Below are 20,820 nucleotides of genomic sequence, written 5' to 3' on the forward strand. Positions count from 1 at the left end.
GGAAGTCTGTGGTGTGTGCTTTGGAGTGAGAAAAGCACCAGAAATTGGTTTCTTTCAGTAGCTCAGTCTTGCAAAATTGCATCTGGACTAGTATGTTTGCCAGTCACGATTACAATGGAAATCTGCTGGTCAGAGTTACTCCCCCATGGAGAGTGGGATTGTGAATTCGCTATTCTGAAACTAGCAAGACATGTTTTAAGGTAGTAAAGTCTGATGCTTTCCTACTGCAACCTTTTAAATACAAAATGTGACTGTATGTTAAGTGGCTCCCATGGGAAATCTGAATATAACAGCTTATATTGCTGAGAATCTCTTTAAAATATGGCCTAGATCCCTGGCTCAGAGCAAGGCCTGTTCATGCATTCCATTAATCAGTAGTTCGGAAATATGCTAGCTATAAGTTGAGCATCTGCAGCCCCCCTTAACCCCAATGTGTGTGTGTGTGGGGGGGCACATCAGCACCTTTGCAGATCTGTGAGTAATTGGACTTTAGAGCAACCATGTTTGTCCTCATTAAAAGTGCAGTTGATGTATTAAAAATCAGGTGCCAATTTCAATCCTTTAAAAAGAATTAAGTGCTGCACCATTCAGTTACTAGAAAAGAAACCGTTTCCTAAACGGAGGCTTACCAGTCCCTTGGTTGTGCCCACAAGCCTGGGGCAATGCCCTACGGGGTAGCCTAGGGGGAGAGGTGGGTAAAAAAATTAACTTTTAAAAAGCCACCTGCCTTGTGGGAACAAATCACAAAGAGGAGAAGAGAGGAGGTTAACAGAAGTGTGGGGGAGGAAGGGCGGAATGACACATTTCTCTCAGGTCTCTTTGCTTGTCAGATGGCAACAGAGGCTTTGCTAGTGGGTGTGAATGCACCACAATCCCTGTTTGCTTCCCCAGAGCTCTCTGGTAGCTCTGGATTGGGTGCAGCTGCTGCCCTGTTTTAAAGGACAGGCAGGCCAGGGAGCGGGAAGGCAGCAGCAAAGGTCTCCACCTCCTCTTTGAGAGACTTGAGAGCTGCCTGGTACTTCTCATCGCTCACCAGCCTCTCCTTGAATTCCTTCAGCGTCGCTTTGGGGCTCATGTCGTTCTGAATCCTCAGCGTCAGCTCTATCCCTGTGTGGGCGATCGAGGGCTCAGACTGACAAACGTTCCCTCCCCATAGCTCATGTACCGCAAACCCGTTAGCTCTCCAGCCCCCGGCATTGAGGGGAGATTGGGTCTGAATGCATGGCGCAGGCTGTACTCTGCACCACGCTGGTGGGCTGAAGACACCTTCCTCTAACAAATGTAACTGGGGGGAGTCAGGAGGACGCTGGGCCTAGCCTGCATGGGATCTGCTGCTCTCAGCGGAAGTGTGGTTGTTTCCACCATGGGGCAACACAGAGCAGGCCTGAGTGCGTCCCAGCAGCCACCATTAGTGCCAGGTTACTACAGGCCTGAAGGGGAGTCTGTGGCACCAACCATTCGGAAAGCGCCTTCGAGTTGGAAAATGGGCAAGTTAGATAAGGAGTGGACACAGCACAGGGACCGGCCAGGATCCTTTGGTACAGTAGAGCCACACTGAAATCTAGTGTTCATCCAGGCTGTGGTCCAACTCCCAGTGTAATCCGCAGAGTCACAAAAGGAGCTGGCTTAGGCCTCTACAGCAGAAACCTTTGCTCTGCAACCTGCTGGAGCCACAGCTCCCCCTTTCTCAGCCAACTGCAGCTGCCTCAGCCTTACCTTTGTGGATGAAATGAGCTACTTTTTGGAAGTCCCCTTCCCGGAATCCCCTGGAGGTCAAAGCTGGTGTCCCAAGTCTCAGGCCACTTGGGCGCAAGGCACTCTTGTCACCTGTGTCAAAAGAACAGTCAGGAGAACCATGCTCCCACAAGGACCACTGAAGGAAGCAAGCGTAATCTCAGGACCAATGGTCTTGGCAGGAGTTATTTGGGGGGGGAGCGGCAGGAGAGTGGGATCTTGGAGCTCTCTCTAGCTTGGTTTGGGGTTGTCCACATGCCCCTCTCTGCCCAGCTCTCATAAGGAGGCTGCATGGCGAAACAGGAAAGCCACTGGCCTCTAGGTTTACAGCCCCAAGACTTGGCCGTGACCCCACTGATCGCCTGGAAGCAACGGTGAAGAGGTACATTTAACGGTCATTGGGCTGGTAGGAACTGGAAGCCAGGTCCTGATCAGCCAGTGCCAATTCCCTTTCAGCCCCAGCATGAACCAGAGCTTAGAAGGAAAGAGAGAGCAGCTGCCATGCTCCATCCTGTCATTGCCCCCCATGCTCCCCACGGGAAACGTCTCCAGCCAGCAAGGCCATGAGGTGAGTCTCGTTCTAGGACATTTGCATTCTAGGATTCGCTGTCAGCATGGGAGAGAGAAGCCTGCCCCTGCTTCCAGCCTGCAAAGCTCCTGCACCTATAGGCTTCCCCCAAACCCACTGGTCTGACGCACTGATCAGATGTGGAGAGAGCAGGAGCACCTACTTAAGTGCTACATGGTTATGTAGTTCCTTTTATACAGGCAGCTCCAGCATGGAAATGCAACCACTTCTGGGGTGGAGTGTAGCGCAAGGCAGTGGAGGGCAGTAGGAAAACAAGTACTCGATCGTGGGGGTGTCTGCAGAGGAGCTGGGCATGTGCTGCTTTAACGGCTTTGCACATGCACCAGAGAACTTAGCAGAGTGAAGCCTGAACTATCCCTGCCCAGGGTTTCCAAGCTATGAGGCAGAGAAGAGGAGTTGAGTTCACCTCCCTGAACTAGCCCTAGGCTTGGAAGTGTGGCACGGGGGCTGCTTGGGCCACAGACCAAACACATCAGCGTGAAGCTGGCTCCTCCAGAAATTAAGGCTGTGATTCTGTCACGGAGGTTGCGGAAGTCATGCATTCCACAACCCCCGCAGTTGCAGCAGCTGGTGCAGCTGACCCCAGGACCCACCCTGGGGCCAGCCGCTCGGGTGTCCTTTGGCGAGCCGTTGCTCGGGCGGCCGGTGCGGCTGGCCATGGGGATGGCCCGAGCAGCAACCGCAGGGAATGCCCGAGCATGTCCCAAGAGCAGTTCCCCAGGGGCAGTCAGCCCCCTCTGCTAGAGCAGGGGGACCCCAGAACAGCAGGGCCCCAGGAGCAGAGGTTTAGTCATTCTGGGTATTTATAGTAACAGTCACTGGCTGTGAAGTTTTGTTTATTGCTGGCGAGCTGTCCATGACTTTTACTAAAAATACTCATGACTAAATCTTAGCTTTACCAACAGTACTCCAGAGGAACTCTACCTGAAGTGCTTCCCAGAGAATAAGCTCACAAGCGAGAACCCCAGGGGCACAGGGAGGTGAAGGGTTAACGCTGGGAAAGAAAGACCTATTCATGCTGAAAGAACATTCCCAGGTGCTGTCCTTGGTGGCTCTCCAGTCTTCAGCAGAACACACCAAGTACAGAACCACCTGCCCCGTTTCAATCCTTACGCTGTAGGAAACCATCTTGCCTGCCTCAGACCTTCCTCCTCTTGGGATCTTACCCCAGAGCAGAGATCTGGTCCCGCCACCAAGGGAAGGTTTCTCAAGTGAGGGCAGGTTTGTCTGGCTTGACCTTACCTCCTACTTCAATTAAGTCTCTTCCCCTCACTGATTGAAACAGTTCTAAATGTGGCCACTAGCGGGCCTATCATAATAAATAATATCTCGGAGCTGGAAGGGACCCCAAAGGGTCATCGAGTCCAGCCCCCTGCCTTCACGAGCAGGACCAAGTACTGATTTTGCCCCAGATCCCTAATTGCCTCCCCCGCAAGGATTGAACTCACAACCCTGGGTTTAGCAGGCCAATGCTCAAATCACCTGCAACACTCAGTTGCCAGCCAAGACCTCAGATCTGCAGCCCTCAAGATAAGGCTCCTAAATCCATATTTTGGCACCTACCAAAGTTTCCCTGTTTCCCCAGGGATCCTGAGCAAGCCCAGCTCTCTGGGTTCTGCCCTGTATCAGGCTGCAACCTGTGTGAAACTGCAAACCCCACTAAGTAGTCAGTTGAAAGAGGACCTCCTCACCAGGACAGGTGTTCTTGTTACAGGCAATGGAACAGACTTCCAGCACCCGTTCGGCTCTCCCACCATCTGTCCCTCTGTTGCGCAGGTCCACGAGGATCAAGTGGTTGTCAGAGCCACCTGGGAGAATACAAGGACTTGAAATCTAGTGCGTTGGAAGTCGCTGAGGCTGGGATATTGGAAGTAAAGCTTGTCCTACTCCACTGACTGTTGTAGTTATAACCACACTGCTGCAGGGAGCAAGAGTCGGGCCACAGGGTGGTGGAACAGGCTGCCATGGGGCAGGGAAGTTCTCCGGCAAAGGCAGGGCTGGGAGAACAGGAACTATCTCGCGTCCAAAGGAAACCGGCCTACTAGCTAACATGTCCCTCTTATTGGCTTGAGGTTCACTGCTGTGTCTATGGCTCGGGCCACAACAATGTATTGAGCATCTGTATCATTTCTGTGCACCAAGCTCTGTGCTCAAACTCTCCCCGGACGGGTGGCCAGGGGAAGAGCTCCCTGCATGTGTATCCCAAAAGGCTGTGTTATAACAGAGCTCCGGCCCTTTCTATAATCATCCCGACTCAGCCTAAGTCAGTGGCCTTCACTAGGGTTGGGAGCGGGCCCTAGGCAGCAGGAAATGCCTAGTAGTTGTCCTTACCAGTGACGACATGGTAGCCCAGTGCGATCATAGTGGCAGACAGTGCCTGGCAGTTTGCGACAACCTGCTGTTGATAGGCTTTGAATTCCGGGGTCATGGCTTGCTTCAAAGTGACAGCGATTCCTGGGCAGAAAGGAAAAGTGTGGCATCTCCAGGTGGCAGCGGGAAGCCAGGCTGCTCCGTGCCTGCGGTCAGCAGTGACCGGGAGCATTGACAACAAAACCCTGGCCTGGAAAGCTGAGGAACTAGAATCACGGCTGCGAGGCTTTAAAGACACAGCAGTGCAATGTCCCAGAGCTGATCTTTGCTACACAAAGCACCTATTGGCCGTCAGTGCTGCAGAGTCCATGTCTATGCTAGCTGTGTTTCACGATGAGTCCTAGTGATCTGCTCTAGTGCGAGGCACAAGGGGCTTGTGAACCCCACGGCAGGATTTAATTCCATTTATACAGCTGCCAAAATCTCACTAGCTGATGCCCAATGGTCTGATGAGTCAGTCATAGGCCCACTGCAGGGGAAGATTTCTCCAGAGGGACTCCAGATTTCTCCAGTGCAGCGGCCAGATGGGTGGAGTGCAACTGTGTCTTTTGCGTGGTGTCTTTCTCTCACCTCAGCACTGAATACCAAGACGTGGATCTGCACTCTCCCAACTGGAGGAAAATCACCTGCTGCCTATTTCTATCAATAGGGAGAGGAATGTGGGAATCCACAGAAAAAAGGCTCTTCTTGCTGATCAACAGGAGGGGCTCAGCCAGGGGAGAAGAGTTCCAGCCAGAGGATGATGCTCTGCTGTTCTTCAGTGCTGGCTATCAGAGGATCTCAGAGCTCGCTGCAAACTGACTAACCCTCCCGCCCTCTGACCTGTAGGGCCATTGTACAGCTGGGGAAAGAGGCAGAAAGGAATCTGACCCAGATTGACAGGAAGGCAGGGCTCCCCACTCTCATGCTGGGGCCTGCCTGTGGAGGTAGGGTCAGTCCTGGGGCGTTAGCTCTTGACCTTCACGTCCCCGTGCACAGCCAGCAGCCTTGGCCACCTTCAGTACTGGCGTTTTAGCTCCCATATGGTACAAGGTAAGAGGAAGTACAAGAGACCAGCAGAATATTGGGCGGCGGGGGGGCTGCAAACTCATCCTTCCCACTCATCCGTGGGACCCTGCCTCCCCAGCTTATGTGGCCTGGCTGGGACTCCTGCATGGAGCCAAATATCCCTTTGGCCGTGAGCTGCAGCAGGCACCATTAAGCAACAAGCACATTTTCTCCTGCTTCAAGCCCTGCAACTTTGGCTAGAACTAGACACCCCCCGGCCCTGTGTGGTGGTGCAGCGCTAAAGTTCAGCCCCTGAGCAGCCCTGCAGGGCCCCTTACCTGCAATGGCATGGTTGTGAGGCCCTCCCTGAAGCCCTGGGAAGACGGCCTGGTTGATGAGGCTTTCTAGGTTGTATGGAATTTCCTTGCCAGTCTTGGGATCCGCACTGCGAGCTCCTAGGAGGGAAGGGGGATGGTCACTGTCTAAGGGGCACAGCTCACTCCCATGTTCTGTACCCAGGTGGGTTTAGATCAGTCCCTTTTTAACCCCGGGGTGGCTGGAGTCAGGCCGTCACAACGCTACGCCCCAGCAGTGTGCTTGGAGCTGTGCAGAGCCCACTACAGCCTGTGGAACTTGCAAACTCAAAGCGCCCCAGGACACGCGGGCACCAGCTCGGTGCTAGGCAGGAGTGGGAGAGGAGGGTGGCGGGCTTAGCGGGAGAGAGTTGAGGAGGGATATGAATGAGGAAAGGGTGAATGTGTAACCCGCTCTGTGGTGCTCTTTCCCCTTCAAGGGGTGACGGAGTCACAGACTGAGGTTAATGAGCCTGCGACAGCCCTGCTGGATGAAGGTCGATCTTTTAACTCAGGCAGTAGAGGCTCAGGCCATAAAATCCACAGCCCTCGGTTCAATCCCTGCTGCCCTGCCCCAGGCCTGTACAGGGAATTGAGCTGGTCTAGGGAGGGAGGGCCGGCAGGGGGCAGCATGGAGGAACTCCCAAGGGAACGGCAAACCGGGATTCACTGGCAAAGCCCGGCTCAGGGTGGAGGGAAGAGAGAGCAGAGAGGGAAGCCCAGCTGGGCAGAGCCGAGGAAGCCAGACTGAGAAGCTTTGCAAAAGGGTGATGATAAATTTGTCCAGCTCCACCTGGGAGCATCGCTGACCACATGCAGCCTGGGACTTAGTTAACTCATATCGAACACGAGGGCTGCTCCAGCGGAACAGCACGCTGAGGAACTGGTTCCAGGCAGGCTTCACGGGAAGCGTGTCCCCTACTGAATCGCCCACACCGCTCCCTGGAACTCCTAGTTTATCCTTTGGCATCTGCCAACCAACCTGATCACCCAGCCTGTCCCATTCGATTGGGGATCCAATACTTCCAGGGAAAGGACAAGCCCTTTCCCGCCCTTCTCTGAAAGCTGCAAACTTTACTTCCATGGCTCCTGCTAGCCAGAGGGAGGACGGACCAGCCTTGGCTCCTATTCTGCAGTAGCTCAAGGTCCCCAATGGCCCACCCGGCCCAGCCCGGGGCCTCTCATCCTCTGCTCGTTCCGCGGCCCAAACCTTTCCGATAGAAAATCATGCCGGCCCGGCAGCCTCTCAGCGTCTTGTGCGTCGTGGTCGACACAACGTCACAGTGTTCAAAGGGCGACGGCACCACCCCAGCTGCCACCAAGCCACTGATGTGGGCCATGTCGGCCAGGAGGTAAGCCCCGTTCTCGTCCGCGATCTTCCGCATGCGAGCGTAGTCCAGGTTACGCGAGTAACAGCTGACGCCTGGGCCAGGAGAAAACACCAGCCTCAGGGCGTGTCTATGCTGTGTGATTGACACCCAAGTGAGTGCTAATCGAGCTAGCTTGTGCATCAATAGCAGTGTAGCTGCGGCAGCATGGGCTGTACAACCCACCCAAACCCTGGGTAATTAGTCAGGCAGCTCTCCCAGCACAAGACCACATGGAGGAAATATTTCAAAGCCCAGGAGCCAGACCATGGGAAGGGCCCAGGATGTGGCCATGAGGCCAGGGTGAGACAAGTGGCAGGAAAAGTCCGACTGCCCAGCAGGAAGAGGCAGACGCCTGGTCCAGGCCACCAAAGTAGCAGCTGCTAAACTGCCCCCCAGGGTGCTTGGGCTCAGATCCAAAGCAGTGCATCCTGCGGAGACTGAAGACAGGAAGAGAGGGGGCAGTGACTTGCTGCTGGCCATGCAATGCATTGGTGGGGGCAGAACACAGGAATCCTGGCTCTAACCACAAGGCCCCCTCCCCAAGTCGCCGGCTCAGAACAGAAGTCAGGATGCTGCATGCTTGCTGAAATTGGACATGCTGCTCCCAAGTGTCTAGCCAGCGACTAAGCCCTGTGGCTGGGATTCTTCAATAGCCTGGAGCAGGGGTCCCAACGCAGTGCCCACGGGTGCCATGGTGCCTGATGGGGCATCTAAGTGCACCCGCATACTGGCCGGTGGACGAGCATCCACTGAAATGCCGCCGACAAACTGCATCACCCAGAGGTGTCGCCGCTGAAATGCAACCGATTTTCAGTGGCATTTCAGTGGCGACGTCTTTGGATGACGCTATTTGTCAGCAGCATTTTGGCGGCGACACCTATTCGTGTTGCCGCTTGTCGGTGGCATTTCGGTGGATGCTCGTCCGCCGCCATGGAGTGGCTCGTTGTCTGGTGCCCACCAGACAAAAAACGTTGGGGACCACTGGATTTTGAACAGAATCTACCTGCTGCCCAGAGCCTCTGACAGCTGTTTTTCCTTCCCCAGCCGCTTACCTGCTATGATCAACTTTGGGTGGAACAAACGGGCGTTCTCCTCCAGCCGGTCATAATCGATATAGCCAGTGGTGGGATTGACCTGGTAAGGGAGCAGCCAGAGGAGACGTGCAGGGTAAGCACCATGCACCTCTAGCCTTAGAGGTGAGAAGACTACATCTCGCTCTGTGGCAGAGCTCATCAGCTAGCAGCACTGCCCGCCCCAGCCTCCCATGAAGCCCTCGCAGAGTTAAAGGGTTAACAACGGCGGCTCCGTGACAGGTCTGCAGAGCAGACAGTGGCTATTCTCTGCTCTGGGGTCGTCAGAGAGAACTTTCTGCACAGCCATGGTCTGATCTCCCTGGTATCCTTCATTAAAGAACCACAGGTCAAGTCAGCTGTTGGACCCCGTGACGTCACACAGCAAGTCGTTATCAAGTGTGGGAGGAAACAACTGGCCTCCCCACCTGTTCTCTGAGAACACAGAACCCAAAGTCAGTCAGTCATAGCCATGGGTCATGCTGAACAGTAACAAAAAGGGCATTCAGGCTCAATATGGCAGCCCAAATACCACGCTAGCGAGAGAATTTGCCATGTTTTAATAAGATGGAGCCTTTACAGAGCGGGTCAAAGATGTTAACACAGTCTGGGAACCAACTTGTGAAAGATGTAAATATCACTGTTCCCATTTGATAGATAGTGAAACTGAGGCACTGAAGTGACTAACCCAGGGTCACCCACTTGAATCACTGGCAGAGCTGGCAACAGAAAGCAGATCTCTTGAGTCCCGGGCAGATGCTCTGCTCACACGTCCTTTGTGATTGGAATATAAAGGTGAGCTCAGCACCATCCTGGCTAATTCGCACTTCCACCCTGGTGAGCACTGTTTCAGCAGGGGCTCCATCGCTGCTGAAATAACCCTGCAGTCGGTGCTGGTGTGGATCCAACTCACCGAGGAAGCTACTGGTAGAAGTTTGGGCAACTGCAGCAGAAGTTTTCACCCATGCCAGCTGGGTTCCCAGTGCAAACGCTGGCTTAACCCACCCATCAGTGTCTGCCCAGCTTTTGTTCCATTTCCCCTTTGGGACAATGACACCAGAGGTGGAACGCTGCATGCCTCCAGCTTGGGACCGGAGCCCGGCTCAGGGCTCAGCAAAGCCGGCACACACTGGGTGGACCATCAGGGCTCTGGAGGGTTAAGGCCCTGAGACAATGTCTATTGAAGCCAATAGAAAGACCCCCCCCACCCAAATGCCTTCAGTGAGTCTTGGATCAGCCTCCAGCACCACCATTTGCCTCAGGAAAACTATTTAACTATTTAACCCTTCGGTATCCACCATCTTAGCACACCCTCTCTTTGCTAATACGGGACACACTAAGAAATCCCAGCTCCCAAGGCAGGGCATGAAGCCAACGTAAGTAGCTTGCATGGAAGAGGGATGACAATTGCTGGCCTGCACTGATCTCCACAGTCAGTGATTTCTGAAGCCAGGCGGAGTCCGCTTACCTTGTAGGGCATGGATTCAAAGAAGATCGAGGTAGCCGAGATTTTCTTCTTGTCTGTCATGAAGCCGTGTGTCAAGTGCCCCCCGTCGGGCAAGTCCAGACCCATGATCCTGCCATGGGGCTCCACCAGGGCCGTGTACACCGCAAAGTTAGCGGGGGAGCCTACAACAAAAGGCAGCCCCTGAGCACCCCGAGCCTTTGGTACCGCAGCTCTCAGGGGGGGCAAGATCCAGCCTGTGACCTTGGGAAGGGGTTTTTTAATGCAGTCTCCTCTGAGCACCCACACTTCTACCCAGCCCACGAAGAGATGATCCGGCTATGGAATGCAAGGGTCCCAATGGCTCGGCAGTTGGCAAGGCCATCCCCTTTCCCCTACTCCCAGGGAGGATCTGGGCTTTGTTACCTGAGTATGGCTGGACATTGACCCCCCATTTCTGTGGGTCCAGCCCATAAGCCTCCAGAGCTCTCTTCTGGCAGAGGATCTCCAGCTCATCCACAAACTCCGTCCCGCCGTAGTACCTGCGACACGAACGAGAAGAGCAGGAGTCTCGCAGCATCAGCGACGCCCTGTGTTTCCATCCCCAACGCCAGTGGCAGAGCGAGAGTGAACCGGACCCCTCTTCCCTCCCTCAGGGGTCTGGGCAGGATCCGGCCTGATGCTCCACAAGCTTGGAAATGACAGTCCTAGCAGGGAAGCTGCAGGGCGACGGGCAACGTTGGCCTCCTTCTGCGAGGAGCAAAGTGCAGGGGGTCTGTTGCTGCCTTGGGAAAGGAACAATTTACAGCCAGCGGCTGCTTGGGCCCGCAATGGAGCAGCAATCGCTTCCTCCAGGACAGTGAGCCAAGCCAGGGAGGGTTGGACTCTCTCCCACCCACAGAGACCACCTTTGGATGTGAATATCCCCCATGTTCCACACCTCTGTCCCGGGTACCCCTCCGAGTATTTATTGTTCATGCAGGAGCCCAGAGCCTCCAGAACCGCTCGGCTTGCAAAGTTCTCGGATGCAATCAGCTCCAACCCAAGCCTTTGGCGCCGTTTCTCTTTCTTGATGAGGTTGTACACCTTTGAGGGAGAAGAAGCCCCATCCTTATCAGTTCTGTACAGAGCACTGGACGCTGGGAGACGCTCTCTCGCGACTGACGGTAGAATGGAAAGATACAGAGACATCCCGCCATGGACAAGGGAGGCAGAATCCTCTCTTGTGGCTCTGAACCTGGCCCACTGGGCTCAGGTCTGGGCGTCGTTCTACCAGAAAGATGCTGACAAACTGGAGCGCGTGCAGAGAAGAGCAAGGAGAGACCCAGGGAGGGAGGCTGACTCACTGCAGTTAAAAATAGAGTTTTGCTAAGGGAAAGTAGACGGAGGAAAGACACATCCACAAATATTGGAAAGATGTGAATACGCAGGATGGGGAGAAGTTACTTTAGGGCGGTGCCAGGGGTAATAACCTAGGCCTAACACGATGAAATTAAGGACACATTAGCCTGCATGTTAGAAGATGTTTCCCAAAAGTGAGCATGTGGAAGAACATTTAAATTGAACGGAGCAAGGCACTACGGAAGTGAAAACTGGCTGAAAGAAAGAAGCAGATGACTTTTTAATGCCTATAGATCTCCCCTTCTCGTTCGCTCCATTGTCATGGAACAAGGTGCTAGCTGCAAGGGCCACAGCTGTGCCCATTGCCGTATAAATAATATCCGATCCCACACAGGAAAGAGACCTTGGGTCTGAGAAATCTGGGATGAGACGCTGAATAGACCTCTTATGTGGTACAGCTGTAGGTTAGCACATGGGAGCGTTGGATTTGGAGGGACCTTCAGATGCTCCCAGTCACTGGTGAGGAGAGCTACCATCATTCTCCTTTGCCACCCCCCTGGGGCTGCAGCGGGAGGCAGGGGGAATGGGAAATGAGGTAAGTAGAGGCAAGTGACAACCCAGGACTGGATGACCAAACTTGCACTGACCCACCAGCCCGAGTCATTGCCTCAGGAAGATCAACATCCCTTTTGGTTGCACGGTTCCCAGAGCTGGGAGGATGAATTGAGACCTTGTGCCGCGATTGCATGGGTTTCCCCACTGCCAAAATGCACGCAACCCTTTCCCCACCACAAACACTTCTCACCTCCGGGTCACTGGTATCAAGCGGCTCCAGGACCATCTTGTTATGGGACACCCAGAGTTCAGCCCTGGGGAGCTCTCCATTGACCCTGGTTAAGTAAGCCATGGCGGGGGCAGTTGCTTGCTTGGTATAACGTGGTCTGAAAACGAACAGAGTGGGACAGATTGTAGAGCACTGTTAAAAAGAGCCCTCCACCGGAGGTCAGCTCTCCCTATAGCACTCCTCTCTTGTTTTTAAATAGATTCCTTCCCGGCTGTGACCTGACATTCCAGTCTGAAGCCTGCAGTGAATTAAATGCTGAGTTATAAATTATGAATTCCAAAAAAATCTATGAATACAGGGCTTGATCCAAATCAGTGGGGTTGGGACCAATCTGATAATGAAAACCCTACAATTCTTAGAGATCCCATCCATTTAAAATCTAGTCAATTTTTTTAAAAAGTGTGTCATTTCAGGGCTATCCCTCCCCCTGCCACGTGTTGTGGTTCCACAATCACTTGGTTATTTTAGCTGTTTTTCTTTTGCTTGTTGCTGGGGTAGAGATCCACACATACAACTGGGGAACCTGTTGACCTGACTCTATACAGGAAATAGAGAAACTGGGCATTTGCCAGCACTTGGTGTGGTCAAAATCACACTGAAGAGAGAGAAGTTATGGTTTTTCCTCCAAACTCTTAGTTCTAGAAAGGTTAGGACTATTTGTAACAGTAATTAGTAAATACATTTTTGGACAGAAGTATATATATTTTTTTAAAATTGCTGCTCTACTTAAAGGGACAATCTGCTTGACACATACAAGAGAGATTAAATTCACCACAATGTCTGATAAATGTCTCTGCCACCCTTATTTACAAATAGCACCTTGCATGCAGGAGTAGTCCCATGTAAGACGACAGGATTTCTCATAGGAGCAAGGCTCTGCTCGATATGAATAAGGGTTGCAGAGCAGGTCAAAGGCCCAGAGTATGTGTGTTATAGTACACTGGATCCATGCCAAGCTCCATATTCACAGCAAGCATGACAATCAGGCCTGACCAATGCAATCCAAAAAGCTAGGCATCCACTAATCAAATCCATCAATGTGACTTCTGTGGAGATCATAAGCTAACAAGCATAAACTCTCTGAGTCATGTCTTAGTCAAAAACAAAAACTCCTTTTAAACATTAACTCCTCAAGGCTAGTGAAAGGCTATGTACAGCTAATTAGGCAATCGCATTTTGTTTGCTAGTGCCAAATAACTAAAGTCCATCTGGAAATCTGTCTGCCTTGTCTTGGCAAGGAGCAGCTGGTTAGAAGAGCTCCCCCCTGCCCCGCCCTTGCAATTCTAAATGTACCTTTATTCCCCATGAATCTGCGGTTATCTCTTTGTGGCACTGTAACTTCTGCACCTCAGAAAAGCTGAATTGCAAAAATGGAGTCAGAATTAAATGTTTCTTAGGTTGGAAAAGTAGGATTTGCCATTCCATCCAGGCTGATATCCCAGCTCCTGCCAGACCAGATCATCATTAACTAACAAATAATAAGCTCTTGTATAGCATTTTTCACTAGCATATCCCCAAGTACTTTACAGAAGGTGGGTGGACAAGTACCCTTCTCTCCACTTCACCAATGGGGAAAGCAAGGCAGGGTTAAGCAAATTGCCAAAAGTCACAAAGAGTAAGTGGCAGAAGTGGAACCCAGTGTACGAAATTGAGTCTCTCCCTCCCTCCCATTCTAGGGCCCTAGCCACTGGACCATGCTATCCATTAAGTGCTTATTGTTTATTCAGCACAATATAGGCAACAAAGGATACAGTCCCTGATCCAAGGATCATATCCGACCCACGGGTCCATCAGATCCTGTATCTCAATTCTGGCAGTAGCCGACATCTGATGCTTCAGGAAAAGCTCTATATAGTTCACTTTGTGCCCTTCAGCTAGGGTCTGTTATACATTTTGGCTGCTACCATTCAATTTATAAAATATTACAATCAGTAAAATAATTATTTTCCTGTGCAGCTGCAGTAGGCCTCAAAGAAAAGATTGTTTGTTTTAGACAGAAGGAGAGTGTAGAATCCATTCCCTCCCACTTCACAACCTTTAACTACTTTCAGTCACTGTGATGCAAGAGGAAATTTAGTTTACACTTGAAACCCACTTTCCCAACAGACCCATTCTTTAAAACAACCCCAAATCTTCGTGTGCTGCTGCAAAAGAGGGAGGAAATCACGTTCCATCTCAACAGTGGTTTTGCCCCAGCCTCTGCGATGTTACCTCCAACTTCAATTCTGCCACCCCAGCCAGCGAAGTGCTGGGGGCATAAAAGACACAGGCAGGCAGTCTGTGATTATTTCACTAGGAGGATGGTGAAGCACTGGAATGGGTTCCCTAGGGAGGTTGTGGAATCTCCTTCCTCAGAGGTTTTTAAGGTCAGGCTTGACAAAGCCTTGGCTGGGATGATTCAGTTGGGGTTGGTCCTGCTTTCAGCAGGGGGTTGGACTAGATTCCTCTTGAGGTCCCTTCCATCCCTGGGAGTCTATGGATCCCCAAAACAGACACATCAAGACCCTGGGTGCAACTTCCTGTTGCTTTCCCAGCCCCCCCATGCAGAAAGCAGAGGCAGCTGCCGCTAAACTCCTTTCAGCCCAGCCACGCACTAGCCCACACAGTTCAGGAGAAGGGGGGAGACAGCGACCCCCAGCCCCACGTGCACCTGGAGCTAACCGAAGTCACCCCCAGCCCAGGTTTACACGGATCCCGGTGTCCCCGGCCCAGAGCCTCGCGGGACTGCAGCCCCCAGGCTGGGAGGCCGCCGCACTCACCGGGCTCCCGGCGCGCCTGGGCTGCCGCAGCTCGGAGCAGACTCAACCCGCTCGCACCTAGCGCGGGACCATGCCCCGGCGCTGGACCCTTCAGACACGCCCCGCCTCGGTCTCAGCCAATCGCCGAGCAGCCCGCGGGCCCCGCACATGGAACACTCGGAATCGCCTCAACCAATCGGAGGCGCGCATGCCAGCCGTCCCGCCCTCTGCCCTCACACGATTGGCCCAGGCCGAGTTCGCCGGCCGGGCCTTGCCGAGCCCAGGGCAGCACGTGGGTGGCTGGTGGTGGTCGTGCGTTGCCAGAGCCCCTCGCCCGGGGCCGGGCCGCGTGGGGGGTGGCGAGGGCGGAAGCGGGGCCCGATGCCCAGCGGAGGGGAGCATGGCTGCCGGCGGGGGGAGACCGGAGAGACGCAGAGCCCCGCCGGCTCTCAGCATGCGGGGAGGGGGAGATCGACCCCAGCAGGCGGGAGGGAGGGGTCGATCCGCCTCTGGGTGGGCAAGGGGGATCCCCTCACCGGCTGAGGAAGGGCGAGCGCTTTGCCTCTGGGAGCCTGGCTAACACGCAGAGCTCTGCACTAGCCGTCTCCTCGCGGTGCATCGCTCCTCCTTCCCCCACTGGGCACCTGCACTAATGCAAATATTACCCACTGGGGAGTGTGTATTACAGACCCCCTGCTCCCCGGCCCCCCCATCTGTGCCAGTCCGCAGAGACTAGGAGTTCGTGCAGCCTGAGCTGGCGCTAGGCATAACAGGCTAAGCAATTGCCTAGGGCCCTGAGCAGCTCAAGCCCCCCGCCACTCCCTTAATTATTAGTATGTAGGGCGGCGGGATAGTCCAGCTTAGGGCCCCCAGTGGGCTAGGATCGGCACCGCACTGCCTAGGTGCACCCTTTTCTCTGCAGTTCAAGTTCCAGTTGCCTGTGCTTTATAGCTGTCTGGGTCACTGGTTCAGTCCGTAGTATGTCAGCCAAGAGGGCAGCCGTCACGCAATATTAAGGATGTGATTTTGAATTAATGAATCCTAGAAGGGGGCCTCCGTAACTTCTGCTGACGCCTGTGCGTCTCGCATGGCAGAGGAGGCAGCGAGACCGGAGATGGAAAGCAGTAAGAGCAGGTTCCCTCCTGTTCTCGGTAATGATTTAAAAGCCAGGAGGAAAAACTGCCCCGATGTGGACAGACAGGAGGTCTATGGGGCACGAATAGACAGTGATGCTAAATAGACTCTGAGGATCAACCCCCAAATACAACGTGAATCCTCATTCTGGCCAGATTGTACCCACCTCAGATGGTCTCTCTAGGCATCTGTCCCTTTGTGATCCGCTTGGGGAATTCTCTTTGACTTGTGATCCCAATGCAATAGTGAATTGGGCCACATGTCCCCACCATTACAGCTTCCGCTGGGGATGGGATTGGGTCACTTGGCACATTTTCACAGCTGCACCTTTGAGACGTCTTTCATCCTGCCAACCAAAGTGATTGCTTAGGACAACATCTCGGGACAGGCTATGGCTAAATTCTACTCCCTGTAAATTGAGGAACAAGACAGTGGAATAAATGATGCCCCGTAAATTCCCCATGAACTCAGGCCATGGAAAGACCAGACAAGCTAACCTGAATCACTCTCAGAGCCACTCACTGTCTCGAAAGCTTCTTGACAATAAGTCCAGCGGCTGCACTGCTCACTGTGCCCAGAAGCTGAGAGCAGAGAAGCGGTGAGAGGCATAAGGCAGCGGTGAGTGGTCCCAAATTAATCCAAGTGCCAGGAATTAAATGGGGATGGGATGCAGTGAAAAAAGCAGGAGGTGGCTGGGACTTCAAAGGGGGAATTTGCTTCTAAATGGGAGATTATAATAAATTATTATACTTTGTAATTAAAGATGTATCCTAGAAGGCACCGTGCTGAAACAGAATTCAATTATAAAGCACCAGGTAACAGGATCACTGAGGGCTAGAATAAGGTACCATTCAGTGCACGCAGCAGAGTCCTGTGGCACCTTATAGACTAACAGACGTATCGGAGCATGAGCTTTCGTGGGTGAATACCCACTTTGTCGGATGCATGTCAGTGCATGAGACTCAGATCCTACCAGCATCTCTGGCGAGATGCAGGGCCATTCAGAGCATATTAAGGGAGGTGTGGGCAGACGTCTGCTGGCAAGAGAGGGGTTTTTTTTGCTAGCTTGCCCATGGCTGATTAATTTCCTGGGTAGTTTTCACATGGGCTTTGATCCTGAGTCCACTGAAATTGATGGCAAAACACCCACTGATTTCTAGGGGACCAGGATTTCACCCATGACGTTTAGAGCAGTGACAAGACCACATGCCCACCCTAAAATGTTCCACTTGCTAGTGACCGTATCACACCGACTGAGATAAAGAATAGCTTCTGTGCCCAGTGTCAACACAGAGCTTAAACCTCTAGGGCCTCCAGGATCAGTTCAGTGCCAGCCTTTGGAATACCATCTCCTCCTAACTGGAGCGTCACCTCCGCGTAACCTTTCCACAAAAATGTGCTCCTTCTTGGAGGCAGACATGCCAAACCTATGAAAAAAACGCAGAAATCGGGCTTGGTTTTGGCTTAATTGGCTTGTGAGTTGCTTGTTGGCTAGTTTTTGGCTTGTTGCTTGTTTGGCTTGTAGCTTGTAGCTTCTTTTTTTTTTGATCGGCTCCCAGCAAGCAGGGGGAAACGGGGAGAGAATCAGAGGGGCAGAGCGGGCCCACTACAGTCCCAGACTGCACACGGGGGGGGGATCTAGTCACACAGAGTGTTGGGGTTCTTAGGGACTGGCTTGTTTTGGCCTTGTTTTGAGATGGGATTAGCTTGATTTTGGGCTGATTGTGAAAATCAGGGTGCTTGTTTACCACGTGAAAGTTGGCAACTGTGCTTGGAGGGAAATAGAGACTTTTTGTGTCTGGCTTTCTTCTTTTATGCTGTTAGAGGAGAAAAGCGTCCCGGTGCGATTCTCCCGGTGAGTTGGGTATTTTGCTTTCAAAGTTTCCATTTGTAGTAGTGGGGCTCCAAGGTGCTCCAATGGCGGCTGAGCTTACGCCTGACCAGCTTCTTTTAACTGCTGGACAAAATCAGGAACCAGCTACAGGGCTCTTTCAGGACCAGTTTCAGCCCTCTGATATTCACATGCAGCTCTTCCCTACTCCCAGCTGTGGCACTGCCTTTCTGGGATCTCGGCCAATGCACTTAAATACCTTAGGCCTGACTTTCCCCTTCAGTAACATAGGTCTGCCTTTGTAAAGGGTTGTTGAGAGCCTCAGATGAAAAGCTCTAGAGAAGCATGGTCAATACTAAAGTAGCAAAGAATCCTGTGGCACCTTATAGACTAACAGACGTTTTGGAGCATGAGCTTTCGTGGGTGAATACCCACTTCATCAGATGCACGTAGTGGAAATTTCCAGGGGCAGGTATATATATATACAGGCAAGCTAGAGATAATGAGGTAGTTCAATCAGGGAGGATGAGGCCCTGTTCTAGCAGTTGAGGTGTGAAAACCAAGGGAGGAGAAACTGGTTTTGTAATTGGCAAGCCATTCACAGTCTTTGTTTAATCCTGAGCTGATGGTGTCAAATTTGCAGATGAACTGAAGCTCAGCATTAAACAAAGACTGTGAATGGCTTGCCAATTACAAAACCAGTTTCTCCTCCCTTGGTTTTCACACCTCAACTGCTAGAACAGGGCCTCATCCTCCCTGATTGAACTACCTCATTATCTCTAGCTTGCCTGCATATATATATATATACCTGCCCCTGGAAATTTCCACTACGTGCATCTGACGAAGTGGGTATTCACCCACGAAAGTTCATGCTCCAAAACGTCTGTTAGTCTATAAGGTGCCACAGGATTCTTTGCTACTTTTGCAGATCCAGACTAACACGGCTACCCCTCTGATACTTGGTCAATACTAAATGTCAGTTATTTCCCAGATTTGTGGTCTTACGGGTTTTAGGTGCGCTGTTGTTGGCAAAGATTTTCACCTCACACCAATTGCCTGGCAACTGCCAGTGCTGCAAATAATAGCAGAAGTGTGCTTGTTTATTTTCAGGAGTCCAGATGGTGATGGAGAACGTCTCTTCCTCTTCGCTGTTCTCAACCAGCTTCACCACTCAACATGAAAACTCCACTGTGTCCAGTTACTTCTCTGGCCTCCAAAAGAGCATGCATATCCTTTCCATGGTGGTCTACAGCATTGCGTGTCTGCTGGGGGTGACGGGCAATGGCCTTGTCATCTGGATCGCTGGCTTCAAGATGAAGAAGACAGTTAATGCCGTGTGGTTTCTAAATCTGGCTGTTGCTGATTTCATCTTCACCTTTTTTCTCCCCTTCAGCATCGCCTACACTGCCCTGGGCTTTCACTGGCCATTTGGGAAGCTCCTGTGCAAACTGAACAGCACCGTTGCCTTCCTCAACATGTTTGCTAGCGTCTTCCTCCTAACGGTGATCAGCATAGACCGGTGCATTTCGGTGATCTGCCCTGTGTGGTCTCGTAACAACCGGACACCAAAGTTGGCTTCCAACATTGCCCTGGTCACATGGGTCCTAGCTTTCGTCATCAGCTCTCCATATCTTGTTTTTCGAGACACGGCTACTAATTCAAAGAACGTCACCAGCTGTTACAATAACTTTGCCCTGTCTGATGACTATAAATCTGAGGTGACACGTCAGCTGTGGAGAATGAGACACAAAGCTATGATCATAACCAGATTCTTATGTGGGTTCCTCATCCCCTTCACTGTGATCCTCATCTGCTACAGCATCATTGCGGTCAGGATGAAAAGGAGCCATCTAGTCAGGTCCACTAAGCCTTTCAGGATCATTGTTGCCGTCACAGTGTCTTTTTTCCTCTGCTATTTCCCGTACCATGTCTTCTGCTTGCTGGAAATGTCTAAAAACTCTTCCAATCAGGAGCTGAAAATGGCCCTTTACATAGGGATCCCCTTGGTTTCCAGCCTTGCCTTCTTCAACAGCTGTATCAACCCCATCCTCTATGTCTTTGTGGGGCAGGACTTCAAGGAGAAGTTCCGACAGTCCATCCTCTCTGCCTTCGAAGGGGCTTTCAGTGAGGACTCCATCCTGATCACCCTGGCCAGCAAGAGAAAATCCAGAGCCACTTCTGAAGCAGAAGTTCCAGGGGTTTAATCAGTAGCTAATGGCCCAAATTTTAGTGGTAAGTTACAGGAGACCCAGTTCTGTCCTCTGCCACACTGGTGCAGTTCCCGTGGATTTCAGTCAGAGTCATATTGTGTCACTGAAGGCAGAAATGGGCTCTGGGTAATAAAGAAGTGTGATTTGCTCCAGTTTGGATGTGCAAAACCCAAGGTGGACTTACACACCAAGGAGGTGAAACAGGTGGATGGAGCGGGGCTGTAGAATGAAAAGCAACTGACAGAGGGTTGTTAAATAAGTAACAACCCCCTGCCACATACACTTTGCACTCTCCTGTTGGTTGCTTTTCCTGCTATTTCCCCCTTTTTCATTTCCCTCGGTGTGTAAGTCGCACTCATTTTGACACAGCCATGGAGGACCAGATCAGTGCAAGTTATTCTGTTTTTGCCACTTCTGCTCATTTTTAACTTGAAACATAAGCACTGAATGTGGCCCAGAGAATGTAACAGCAGGCGGGTTATACCCAGTCTGCACCTGGCCCGTTATTTCTAGATAAAGCTTGTCTGTTTTATTGCCCTGCCTTCCCTGATACCTGCTGCAGTGTTCCCTTGGAAAAAAGCTAATATTTGCTTAGCAAAATGTGTTCCACAATATCCATGTTTAAAAGATTAAGGTGCCATTTCAGGTTTCCTTTACCAGCAGTCAGACCATACCAGTAATCAGTTCCGCGTTGCTCACCTTCTGTACAAACGTCCAGGACCTGAAGAGCCAGCCCTTTAGACCTAATGGCTTGTGCATTTTGTTATTTTGTTGATCCGCTGACAGGTCTCCCAGCATCTTCCTT

The 20,820-nt window shown here is 52.0% G+C and overlaps 2 protein-coding genes across 3 annotated transcripts; one reads left to right on the plus strand and one right to left on the minus strand.

Annotated features, from left to right (window-relative positions):
• Window positions 1–20: 20 nt before the first annotated feature.
• On the minus strand, window positions 21–15,430 carry SHMT1 (serine hydroxymethyltransferase 1). Of its 2 annotated transcripts, none has more exons than XM_030577627.1 (12): window positions 15,377–15,430; window positions 12,064–12,199; window positions 10,858–11,003; window positions 10,344–10,459; window positions 9,942–10,102; window positions 8,456–8,537; window positions 7,244–7,456; window positions 6,019–6,135; window positions 4,655–4,777; window positions 4,015–4,131; window positions 1,717–1,827; window positions 21–1,107 (listed from the first exon to the last, which is right to left on the minus strand). In XM_030577627.1, the coding sequence occupies exons 2-12, from the start codon at window positions 12,163–12,165 to the stop codon at window positions 935–937; spliced, it is 1,461 nt and encodes a 486-aa protein (XP_030433487.1). In that variant the 5' UTR covers window positions 12,166–12,199; window positions 15,377–15,430; the 3' UTR covers window positions 21–934. The 2 variants fall into 2 exon arrangements, with proteins under 2 accessions (XP_030433487.1, XP_030433486.1); XM_030577626.1 differs by lacking the exon at window positions 15,377–15,430 and adding an exon at window positions 14,862–14,938.
• Window positions 15,431–18,923: 3,493 nt separating this feature from the next.
• LOC115659037 (chemokine-like receptor 1) lies at window positions 18,924–20,009 on the plus strand. The gene has a single exon (XM_030578748.1). The coding sequence runs from the start codon at window positions 18,924–18,926 to the stop codon at window positions 20,007–20,009; it is 1,086 nt and encodes a 361-aa protein (XP_030434608.1).
• The last annotated feature ends 811 nt before the right edge of the window (window positions 20,010–20,820 follow it).

This window comes from Gopherus evgoodei, chromosome 10 (assembly GCF_007399415.2).
Source record: "Gopherus evgoodei ecotype Sinaloan lineage chromosome 10, rGopEvg1_v1.p, whole genome shotgun sequence".
NCBI lineage: Eukaryota > Metazoa > Chordata > Testudines > Testudinidae > Gopherus > Gopherus evgoodei.

Bases quoted from the DNA above. Each gene is read 5' to 3' on its own strand.
- SHMT1 (XM_030577627.1), bottom strand. From the start codon at position 12,165: ATGGCTTACTTAACCAGGGTCAATGGAGAGCTCCCCAGGGCTGAACTC. The intron at 1,828-4,014 runs GTGAGGAGGTCC...CTTTTGACACAG, and splicing joins TAACAAGAACACCTGTCCTG to GTGACAAGAGTGCCTTGCGC. The intron at 1,108-1,716 runs GTAAGGCTGAGG...TCGCCCACACAG, and splicing joins AGCTCATTTCATCCACAAAG to GGATAGAGCTGACGCTGAGG.
- LOC115659037 (XM_030578748.1), top strand. From the start codon at position 18,924: ATGGTGATGGAGAACGTCTCTTCCTCTTCGCTGTTCTCAACCAGCTTC.